This window comes from Paramormyrops kingsleyae, chromosome 17 (genome assembly GCF_048594095.1).
Source record: "Paramormyrops kingsleyae isolate MSU_618 chromosome 17, PKINGS_0.4, whole genome shotgun sequence".
In the NCBI taxonomy this organism is placed as follows: Eukaryota; Metazoa; Chordata; class Actinopteri; order Osteoglossiformes; family Mormyridae; genus Paramormyrops; species Paramormyrops kingsleyae.
This window is the reverse complement of record NC_132813.1, coordinates 22,589,082-22,601,199: the sequence shown is the minus strand read 5'-3', so window position 1 is coordinate 22,601,199 and position 12,118 is coordinate 22,589,082. Positions and strand designations below refer to the sequence as shown.

General features: G+C 44.0%; 1 protein-coding gene across 5 annotated transcripts in view; it reads right to left on the bottom strand.

Annotated features, from left to right (window-relative positions):
* Window positions 1-1,426: 1,426 nt before the first annotated feature.
* The window catches only part of stim1a (stromal interaction molecule 1a), a 44,792-nt gene continuing 34,100 nt past the window's right edge, over window positions 1,427-12,118 (bottom strand). For 2 of the 5 annotated variants that reach the window (XM_023838853.2, XM_023838854.2), the window contains exons 9-15: window positions 10,770-10,947; window positions 7,527-7,694; window positions 7,340-7,440; window positions 6,998-7,230; window positions 5,598-5,678; window positions 4,495-4,897; window positions 1,427-3,980 (exon numbers count right to left, since the gene is read on the bottom strand). In XM_023838853.2, coding sequence (XP_023694621.2) covers window positions 3,437-3,980; window positions 4,495-4,897; window positions 5,598-5,678; window positions 6,998-7,230; window positions 7,340-7,440; window positions 7,527-7,694; window positions 10,770-10,947 — 1,708 coding nt within the window. In that variant the 3' untranslated portion in view covers window positions 1,427-3,436. The remainder of the gene's footprint in view (window positions 3,981-4,494; window positions 4,898-5,597; window positions 5,679-6,997; window positions 7,231-7,339; window positions 7,441-7,526; window positions 7,695-10,769; window positions 10,948-12,118) is intronic. The other 3 variants (XM_023838856.2, XM_023838855.2, XM_023838857.2) reach the window with 3 other exon arrangements.

Here is a 12,118-nt window from a genome sequence, read left to right as displayed (position 1 = left end):
GAGGTTTTTCGGGGGTTAGGGTTTGAGTTATACAGGTTTTTTGGGGCTATTGATTAGCACTACGGTAGCCTTACTCGACAAAGTAGTTCAACTCGTTTCAGATCAGCGACCAATCGGTCATTTAGAGACAGGCGTGCATTCTACGGCAGGGATGCCTTTTTCGGCATTACACCTGGCGGCAATTGAGAGCCGCAGCGCTTACACAGACAGCCGCAGTGCATTCAGGAGAGAAAGAAAAACTGAAGTATCGATCTCATTAAACCGGTATTGATCAATATCAATACCAACATTATTATCAATATTATGGATACTTTGGTCGATCCGCCCACCACTAGTGGACAACTGTAGCCTACCACGTTAGGCACACAGGACACATTCGCATTCACTCAGTAATTTCCACATGCTTATTTACCCGAACGGTAAATGGAAGCTGTAATTCCCCAAGCAAATATCTCACATCACTACAAATAAGGTCAAAGCTTATGACGCTGAACCAGTCTGTTCAACCAAACGCAGTAACCCCACTTCCAAATATTTTGTCACAGAATATTAACAGTAATTAAAAATCAATAATAGTAATAGAAAATATTTAAAGACCAACATATCCATATACTTTTTCTGTTGGTTATATTTTATTCAAAGTGAATTCCTGAAAAATGTATATGAATGGCATACTACGTAGCCAATTAGAAATTTTTCAAATGATATAAAATTTGAATGACCTACGAGGCAGGAAAAGGAATAAAATTCAGTAACAAATCTATTTGACGCTAGGTGGCAGTATCACGAATCTCTATGAGTACAGAACAAGTAGGCCTATGTTTATATATACATAAGGGATCATTCAGTGCTACTGTTCTCTTAATATCAAGGCAGAATCACTTTACCTCCTGTTACACAAGATGATATTTGTACAGACATAACACATTGTCAGTCTTCTGTGTAAGGGGAAGAGCCAATCTGTGATCAGCAACACTAATGGAAATTACAGACCACAAGTTCACATTGCTGTTGGAATAAAGTGGAATAAAGTGAACTGCAGTTACTTTATTACAAATTCCTGTCTGCATCTTCCTGACAGACCTTCAAACACACATGCACAGTATTTTGGGCTATGCATTCATGTTATAAATAGGCAGGTTAGCTGCATGGAATGTTTTTAAAAGAAACACCATCATTTCCGCTTAATTTCTAACACAAATGCCTGATATGAGCGCATAAACCTCATGGGGATAAGGAGGACAGAAACACAAGAATGGTAAAAATTTGTCATGGCTGGGTAGTTTCCATTTGTTCTTACGAGTACAAAACATCGCCATGCCAATATATGTAACTCTTTGCTGTTCATAGTGTAGTTTCATACCAAAATGGTGATGTAGGACAGCAGGAGACAATGCTGTCTAGGACAAAACAAAGGCAAGGGATCTTTCATTCAAAATAGTTTATTGCTATCATGCAGGAGTGCCATAAAATTCCGAAGAGTCAAAGTCTAAGGTCACAGAAGATGCAAAAAGTCTTATTTCTTTTCCCCTTGTGAAGATATGTCATCTTAAACAGAGACCAAGTAAAAATCAGAAAGAATCAGCCATGTGGAGTTGAGAAGGGTCTCCCTTCTGAACACAGGCATTGCACTGGGTCACATGCAGGAGTGCAGGGAACAATGCAGCTGACGAGGAACACGCTTACAGAACAGACACACGCAAACACGCACACAGACACACAGACACACACACCCATTAGTTTCAACGTGCAATAGTGGTACAAATTACATTTAAATAAAATGACCAAGAAGAGCATAAACTATAATAAGGGAAATGGAAGGAGAGGGGAAAAAACTGACAATTTCAACATAACCGTTATTTGGGAAAGCCACACCCCCCCCTGCGAGGGAATGGTTTGTTCTGCCAGCACTGCTGTGGTAACTGACAGTTCTTAAGGCAAGATGCAGGGTTCCGAAGACAGATTGATCCACTTCACAATCACACACAGATCCTTGTGTAATTTTGGCTCCAGTCCTTTCTTGAGTTGCACCTTCAATTCACGGTTGTTTTGTTAGGTGATCGTGATCATGCGTCTAACCATCTGTCCGTGAGAATCTCAGCATGAGGCTATTTGGTAAAATACAGCAAAAATATTAGCTTCCATGCCCTATTCCACACAAGGAATGTAGGGGACAGAGGAACACAGTGTATTTACAAACACCAGAATAACCGTCTGGATGAGAGCTCTGCCTAGCCAGACAGGGGAGCCCTCATCCAGGACACAAAGACACCCATTCTAGTGTTTGAAGAAAAAAATACAGCACTTAATAAGAATATCAAAAAAAAACCCTCCCCCAATAAACCTACTTCCTACCTTAGTTCCAAATTTACATGGCATCTAGGCCTCCCTCCCACCCATCATTTTTTGACGCCATAACAAATGTGACTTGCAGCACATTCTCTGAAGTGTCTTTAAAACACAGATTACATATCACATTCAGGTGACATTCTGGCGTGAGAGCATTTTCCAGTCCTGGAAGGCCATGGGAGGGGCTGCAAAGGCCCAAATGTTCTCCTTGTCAGCACCACATGGAGATATGTGGGCTCCAGGGACTAAGTAAACCACCATAAGAGTAATGAGACTCATATTTAACATCAGGAGGAACAAGGAAAGACATCAAATGTCCAACATGTTTTAGCATGAAAAGAACTTTGTCATTTCTTAATGGAACTCACAGAGTAGGAAAGGGGGTGGAAAAAATGTAACCTTTTAACCATTATGTAAAAGTTCAAATCAGAGACACAGAAACACAAATAGTATTATTATTAGAAATAAGAAAAATGGAGTGATCCCCTAGATTTCCTAAGTGTTCCCAAACAGACTTCAGCTACACCCTGCTATGCCTTTTTTCTTTGGGAAGTTGTTTGTTTTTGGTTCAGCCTTTTTCCCCCCCATTCGGTAACCAACACTGAATTTCATTAACTGAGTTTAGTATGACCACTAAACCAAAAGGGGAAGTAACAAACAGCAGTGGCCATACAACTTAAGCTGAAAAAGGACGAGAACCAAGCCAACACCAAAAAGCATTCAAATTTCAATTCAACCAAGGTGAAGACATGCAAACAGATGTAACTAAAACGAGAACACCATCAGGTAGGAGGATTCCTTGAGAAATACTGGCACCGATTCCTGCAGAATAAATAGCAGTTTACATTCCAATATATATAAGCTCACTGATTCCAATTTTTGTAGATATATATTTAAATCATTTACGAAAACAAAATCTATCAATTTCCTTGTTCCCCTCCCGCCCTCAACAGTTCATCTCAAAAAAGGACCAAAAGATCCTCAAAAAAAGACTTCTGCAAGAGAAAATCTGACATCTCTTTCAAAATAGGGGGGGGTTTGGGGGGGGAGGCTTGACAAACTGTCTGTGGTGGAGCAACACACTCCACTACTTCTTCTGCTTTTTGAAGATCTTGAATGGATGTTTCTTGCGGCTAGTTGTGGAGTCAGTGTCCTCCCCTGTGGAGCCACTGTCTTCCTCCAGGGGGCTCTTCTTGGAAGAGAGCTGGGGAAGGCGGCTGCTACCTTTGACCCCGCCGACGAGCGACTGTGCTCCGGTAGGGGAAGGGGTATCGGGGTCAGTGGAAGTGGGGCTTATGGAGCGTGAGGACTCGGACTGCGAGAGCCCAACCAGGGCACTGTTGATCTCGCTAAGACTGGCTGACTTCTCTATGGCATATGTCTTCTTTGTGAGCAGAGGGCTGTCTGGACCCCCCTCCAGCCAGGCGCCACCCTCTGGGAAGCGGTTCCCACCATTGGGGGTCGTATGAGCATGTAGGTGGGCGGGTTCATCTCCACGACTCGTGTGGGCATGCAGGAAGGAGCTGGGCTTCACCGAATGACCCTTAGAGCCAAGAGATGACGAGAGACGCAGCTGTTCACCAGACTGGGACAGCGACAAGGAGGAGTCAGAATCAGAGCGGTTAAGGTCCCTGCAAAGCAGACAGACAAACCAAATTATTCTGGGGAGAAACACACATAAAACGGGGGCAGGGCCTTCACACCAAATCAAACCATGCCTTGGCTTACTGATCTTATATCACTTTGTACAAACAAGGTTAGACAGATGACATCCTGTGTCAAGCCCTTGATACAGAATTCCCTAAAATTACTAAGAGACAGTAGGACTGAGCAGAAAAGCTTCTTTTGGAACAAAAGGGAGACAGAGGATGAAGAAAAGCAAAAAAGCAAAAGGTTTAGGAAAATGAACAGCTTCAAAATGAATGTTGATGTGTCAAAATTATTGGGGAAGGGGCAAAATACACAGGATTTCTACATGAACATCAACAAAACCAGAGGTGAAAATTTCAGGAAAAAATTTCCACCTCTGAACAAAACCAAATCGTAGTTACAAAACGACCTCAAGGCAAAAAAAAACAAAGTGTGATTAAAAATCAGTTAGATACAATGACACAAGACATGCGATGTCAAAAAAGGAGGGGGTACCCGAAGCTGCCGGAGTGTGGGGACTGCACCAGGGAAAGGTCGGGGACATCGGGGATGGTGTCCAATGGCTGGAAATAAGCAGGGTGATGGACAAGCAAGGTGGGCGGGACAACCATAACAGCAGCAGGAGTGGAAGAGGAGGAGTGGTGCAGAGGAAGAGGCGATGGAGGAGTTGGGCAGACGATGGAGGAGTGAGAGAAAGTAGAGGATAACGGAGGTAGAGGGACAGATTCGAACTGCCCGAAGGACTGGCTTCGTGAGGGGCGAGCGGGGGCCCTAGGCCTGGTGGGATAAGTGCCCTCTCCCTGGTGCCCTGCCAACAAACAGCTCTCTACCAACCTCTGGGAGCCCATAGCCAGCTGGGGGTCAATGTGCCGTTGGCGTAAGGACATCATACTGGGAGCTGTGGGCAAAGAGAGGGCATTTGTTAACATACCACACTCAAAAAGACTAAGTGAGTGAGTAGTGAGTGAGTAGTGACTGGCGTGGTAGAAGCAGAAGGCACAGGTGCACTGAGTGAAGAGTTCACCTCTCAGGCAAGTGTCAACATCAAACACCTGCTGAGAACCAAGATTCAAAGTCAGTTCTTTCATGCAAGAAAAGTAGGAGAGAAGTGACAGCGTCTCAGATTTTCTGAAAGTCACTGTGTACAACTGAGAACTAGGGTAGAGTGCTGCCGTTCAACTGGATGGCCCTACAGTCCTTGCTAACATCTTTCGAAGCTGACTTCTGTAGTCAAGTGTAAGGCTGTACAGGGTGACTTAGCAGGAAGGCCTATTAAACAACCATATCCAAGATACATCTTGTTTGTCTTTGCTACATTAGAAAGAACAGTCTTTAGAGTCTTCATAAAAAAACTCTGGGCAAGAAGGTTAGTCAGTGGTGATAGCATGTTTGACGTGGTTGGGGGACAGAAAGGTGGTCAGCCCAAAGAACAAGCCATCTGACAGGTAGAAACAGTCGCAACTGATCTACCTGCACCCCTCCCCTGAGACTACCCTTCACAATTTCCACCCCATGCGGATCGCTGCATGCCCAGTGATGCTCAAGTGACTCGCGTGAGCTTGGCTGGAGAGGGGGAGCTGATTGAACGGCAGGCAAACCAGAAGTGGTCCACAGCAAATGATGTTCGGAACTGACAGACCAGAGATCGCTCACTGGACGACCCATCTGCCAGGCGGCGTCTGCGGGTTACCCATCGTGTAGTGGAGGGTGAGGAGGGGCCAAAGGTCAAAGGGTGGGGAAGACGGTAGTTATTACGGACATGTATCAAAGCCTACACTGTGACTCTCAGCACCAGCCAGGAGTCATCAGTTGACAATGCTCTCTACACTGGGTTTCCGGCAATATTAGGAGAGAAACAAGAAAATACAAAGACTTCTCATGTTATATGTATCTAACGTCATCTTTCTGATTTAAGCTCAGTGTTTGTCTTGAGAGGACTTTCCAAGTCCAGGGGATGCTGACATAGGAAATATTCTTGGGTTATAAATTCCAGATCTGATACGTATTTGTGCTTTTGTCCCGTTAAGTGATGTGAGGAACTCACTGTTGACTTGAGTGCTTTGGAGCTCATTAAACATGATTTATCTGTCTGTCTTTCAAGACACCTAATCTTTAGCTAAGCAGTGCAATCCTCTTGCCTGGTAAGCAGCTGGTAATTGTGCCAATGAGGCGCTGAATCCCCAGTCCTGCCATCTTGATTGCAGAAGCATTGAAAAAATTTAATCTTATATGTACATCCTCTAGTTTTATGCAGCCAACATCCCTAATATTACAGGGAAAGAGAACTAATAAAATCAGGAAATTTGGCAGATAAGGTCCATTTGTGTCATCTTGCATTTCAAATGCAACACAAAATACAGATGAAGTGACCTATCTTGCTCTTTTGGATATATTAATTGAAATCACTGTACCTCCAATACAGTAATATCTGGAACGTAATTCCAAAAATCCAGCAAAAGAATTTACTCAATGAGTTTCCATTTGTGGCTTGGTGTTCTTGGCCCACGTGACTGATACATGATACAGAAATCTAACATGAGTAAAGATGTTATTTTCTCTTCCTGATATAAAAACAAATTGTTAAAATGTCAAAGGCTTATGATGTCAGCTGCGTGGATGTACTTTGATACCATACACCTAAACAGACATAGTGCTTAAATTTTTGGTGTAGTGAACAATGCAGCTGACAAGGAACATGCTCAAGGAATGGACACACAGACACACGCAAACACACCCCACCACCAAAAGGAACAAGTGTGTGAGAGGAGATGCTAAAATCTTCATGATCAACCTTGAACATAAAAATTTATAGACTTGTAGGGAGGAGAACTGGAGACTTTTGCAATGAATTCTTTCATGTTTCATTCTGAGAACATGAAAGGAATTGTTGTCCTTGGGACCCAAGTGAGAAAGATCTGTGTAGTTTCTCATGAAAACTGTTAAGTGAAGTCATCAACAGGCAAGAATCCGCTGGAATCAGCTTGCAGTGGGTGCTTACATTGCAGTGCCCCGGGAGACATGATGTCCTCATCCATATCGTCCATGTCGTCGGACATGATGAAATGCTGAGGTGTAGCCCGGCCGCCCACAAAGCTGGGGTCCAGGTTGAGGGCCGAAGCTAAGGATGGCAGCCCCGGGTTGTTGACTATGGTGAAGCCGGTCAGGACCTCTATCTGCTGCCAGCGGTGCAGTCGCTCACGGAGGGCAGCCGTGACCTCGCCCAGAGCCTGCCTGAAGGGGGGGGGGGGGGGGTTACATACAGGGACAGTAGGAAGGAACAAGGCAGGCCCCACTTAAAAAATCCCAGGTCAGTGTATGAATTAGGGAGAGGGAGACTCACTTGGCTGCCAGAATCTTGTGGTCCACATCATCTAGCGAGGAACTGTGTGCCACATGAAAAGTACCAAACAGAGTGTTCCTCTTCTTCTTGATCTTTTCCGCCTTGGGAGAAGATACCACCCATCCATCGGTTAGCCTCAAACTCAGCTCATCGGCAGCACCCACCTCCCCCCCCCGAAGCCACTCACCCCCTCCTTGGCCACTATCAGTTGCCTCTCAGCATTCAGCTTCTTGATGTTGTAGTATTGCACCTCCACCTCATGCGTAAGCTGCAACCACTTCTGCAAAGGCTCAGGTGCCGACCAACTGCTCCGGGACTCCAGCTCCTTCTCAGCCTTCTTCAGAGCCATACGTACCTGCAGGACACACACACACACACACACACACACAGACACACACACACACACACACACAGACACACACACAGACACACACACAGACACACACACGGACAGACACACACACGGACAGACACACACACGGACAGACACACACACGGACAGACACACACACGGACAGACACACACACGGACAGACACACACACGGACACACAAAAACAGATTAGGTATCTATATCTCTATGGGGACACCCTTAACCCAGCCCTAACTTTAAGTAACTACAAGTAAGTAACTACACAAAATATAAGACTTGCGGCATATTTCGTTTTTTTTATTGCATTCAGAGATTTTTTATAAAATTGAGGATACTCCTGGTGGGCACTGAAAAATAACAGGTTTGTATCACATTACAAACACATACAGACGCAAAGAGGGCTTAGAGAATGTGCCGAGACCAAAAGTAACCTGGCAAACAAACACTGTTGCAGCTGTCCATTAAGAACACATTCAAATGATTATCATCATGAAGATTTTAAGGAACGGCAATCAGAACATGAAAATCAGCTTTCAGAAGTTTCAAAACAATTATTAGCTGTAGAGGATGGAAGTGGACCAAAAGCTGTGTAGGCCAATAGGAACATTCATTATTAGTTTGCTCTAATAATAACTTCCAGTATGGGAATTACTAAATAAGGTAAGTATGACTGCTGCAATGTTGGAGAAAGACTAGTTCTTCTACCTTTCTTTCTGATGAGCAAGAACTACTTTACTAGTTCAATGCAGCACAAAATTCTACTAAGTATAGATTTAAAAAAACGTTCTAAAATACTTTAGAGACATGGTGAACTTAACCTTTGTTCTGTGTTAGTTTTCTGTTCCTATCTCTTTTGCTGGATGGGTCGGTGCCGACCCGTGTACTAAATCAGCCATAAAATACCCTCAAAATAATAATTTATCATCCAATTTGTTTCTTACCTCTTGGTTACTTTAAGCTTCCTTATCCATGAAAAGATTGGTTTTAGTATTTTTGGTGTGGCTTTCTGGACCTCTCTTTTGACAGCATACCTCTCGTTTTCAAAAAAAAATTATGGTAAAACAAACCTTAAGAGAATTACGTAAACAAACTGAATTCTCTTGCCAAACATGTCTGGGCTTGCCTTGCCTAGTGATTTTTTATTATTATTATTTATTTAGTTTAAATAGAGGTTCCTGATGCAGTGCACAAATTTGTGTGGTGCTTTTATGCATTTGAAAACTTGAAAACGGGTCTGTGCCAACCCGAACACCATTGAAAGGTTAATTAAAAAAAAAGTGAAAAAGCAGAAGTGACACAGCATCCCTTACTTCCAGCATAAAAAATAATACAATCTCATAACATTTCATAGATTATTTACATTTATATGCATTTAGCAGGTAATTCAGTCAAAATCAATGTGAGGCTAACTATACATTACAAGCATGAAGCAATGAACTAGGTACAAGTAGTATAAGATTATTATATAATGTAATTTCACTTTAGTTTGCCCATATAAACACAGTCTATCTTTGGGTTTAGACTCTGGCTTTGTTGAGCCCAGATGCCAGATTCTGTGTAGGTTTAGTTTCAGTGTTTGGCTCAGAAAGCAGTCTGTGTAGGTTTAGTTTCAGTGTTGGGCTCAGAAAGCAGTCTGTGTGTAGGTTTAGTTTCAGTGTTGGGCTCAGAAAGCAGTCTGTGTGTAGGTTTAGTTTCAGTGTTGGGCTCAGGCGGCAGTCTGTGTGTAGGTTTAGTTTCAGTGTTGGGCTCAGGCGGCAGTCTGTGTGTAGGTTTAGTTTCAGTGTTGGGCTCAGACGGCAGTCTGTGTGTAGGTTTAGTTTCAGTGTTGGGCTCAGACGGCAGTCTGTGTGTAGGTTTAGTTTCAGTGTTGGGCTCAGACGGGAGTCTGTGTGTAGGTTTAGTCTCAGTGTTGGATGCAGGAACCCAGGCTCAGTACAACTGTTGCTCCAATGTTTGAAGGAGAAACAAACCATACTCACCCCAGTAGTCCTGCACAGACTTTCAACTCTAAAAGAGTGACAAGCCAGACCGTGACACAGTGCTACTTTCCTTTTTTGATGAATATTTGAGAAATATGACCTCTTAAGACATTATGTCATCATTTATAAATGAGGTTACTGTGGATCACACAGACACTGAAGCTATACACTCAGAATATAAAATCATCCTTAAAACTGAACACCAAAAGGAAACTCAAGGCACAACCCTGAACACCGTTTTTAGTACAAGGCCTTAGGTGGGGAGATAAAGACCAGGGGACACAGATGCCGGAATTCAATAGACATACTTGGCCTAGACTATATGCTGCAGACGGAACCTCATAGGCCTGCACCTCGTCAATGAGATCCAAAAATGGAGCTCTCCCTGCTCATCGAGGCTGGAAGAACGAAGTCTTACCTTATGTGACCCCCCCCCCCTAGAAACCATAGAACCCCCAAAAAAGATAGCCAAAGACACTTTGCACAGGATTCTAATTACAGAACAGCTGTTCCTAATACCAAGTAAAACCAGAGGATGAGGGTAGAGCCACAGCATGATGGAATGGAGGATGTCGGGCATTAAGCAGAGTTTACAAACCACACTTCACTTCTGTTTTGAGAATGTCGACATGAAGTCCTATCCCTCACAGGACAGAGCAGATGCTCGCTCCTTTGCAGCCTCAGACATGACACCCATTCAGCTACATTATTTCCCAGCTCACCTCATCTGAGCCCCATTCAGATAACATAGGAACGCTGCTGCGATCTGTTGCCTGATAAGGACGCGTCACCCATATCAGTCAATGTGGAACCAGACCCCCGCTCCGGCCTTCAGGCTCTTCCTGCTTGATCCCAAAGGGTGAGAATTAGCAGGAGCTACTGATACTGGCGGCAACTCTTTGGATAAGTAGATAAGCAGATCCTCCGCATTGAGATTTTACACAAGGGTCATTGTACTGTGTTCTCCAGGGTCTTTTTCGTTCTGCTCATAGTATCCGCACTCCGCATTCCACATGCTGTCCATGGCCTCGACCATCAGCCACGTCCCCAAAAACCCCCCCACTGTGAGCATGTAGTACCTGATCGAGCTCCTCCTCGGCGTACTTCTGCCGGCTCAGCTCGTTTTCGGTGCCTTCGCGTAGCTCCTTCAGCCGTTGAGCTTCCTGCTTGGCTGCGTTGATCTCATCTCGTAGCTTCTGCTCCAGGTTGACCTTCTCTACCTCTACAGTTCGGTGCTCCTCTTGTGCTATCTGCAGCCTTAGCACAAGACAGAAAGAAGTAAAGCATATCCTATAAAAAAAAGTCAAATCCCAGGCAGGAGTTAGCACAAGCAAGGTGTACACCCTGGATGGGATGCAAGACCAAGCAGCTCATAGAATATGAAATAATTTGCACAACTTGTCCCAAAGTATCAAGATCCTTTTCTACATTCATAACCATTTGGTGCTATTATGGTCCACATGACATTTTATTTGCAGCTCATAATCTGAACACAATAGCTTCTTGCACCAGTGAAGATGATCTACTACTGACACCCAGCTAGTTAAGACAAACAGGTTTCCAATGCTAAGAAGCCAAATGTCTATTGCTTTTACATACAATAAAACGTACAGGCATTCTAAAGGAACACAGTGGCCATGAAGAGAACATTCCAGAATGGAGGAAATGCATGCTCCAGATTAGAACTCCCACACAGTAAATCACTCTACTGTTATGGGTGGATGAGTATGATAAGGAAATAAGTATACACTTCACTGGGTGGGGGCATGTAATGAGTAACACAGTAGTCCAGACTAGGAAGCAAGTCACCTGGAAGGAGGAGTCCTATGTTAAAGACATTATAATTGAATATAAAGGTGTGTAATTACAGGATGAAATCTTCCACGCAGCTATGACGAAGGTACAGTTTAGACACAAAAGCCATCATCTTGGTTTACAGGAGTTACCATGGTCACCCATGACAAACTGTTCCCTCAAGAAGAGTGCAGGCACCCAGAATGTCTTTATCTAAATGGAACGGGGCTGCACTGACAGGGACTTTACTTACTGAGGGAACAGCGGAAAAGCCCTATAAAACAAGCCAATCCTGGAGAGCTGTGGGAAATTCAGGACAACTTTTAACTTTCTAAACGACAGTGAATTTCCCAAAACTCCACTTACTAGTAACAGTCGGTATAATTTCACTTGCCACTAGGTTTCCAGCAGAAGTATTCAAACAAGAGCCCGTGAGGAGGGCAACAGAGGGCTATAGAAAGGTGACACCCAGGCTGACACCACCCCCCCCCCCCCAACACACACACACACACACACACACACACACACGACCTCTGCCACCCAGTAAGTGGAGATGCCAAGGAGTTTTCTTAGAAGGCTTACAGCTCCCCAAGCGTCACAGCAACCGTGGCAGAACTTCAACTGCATTAACACT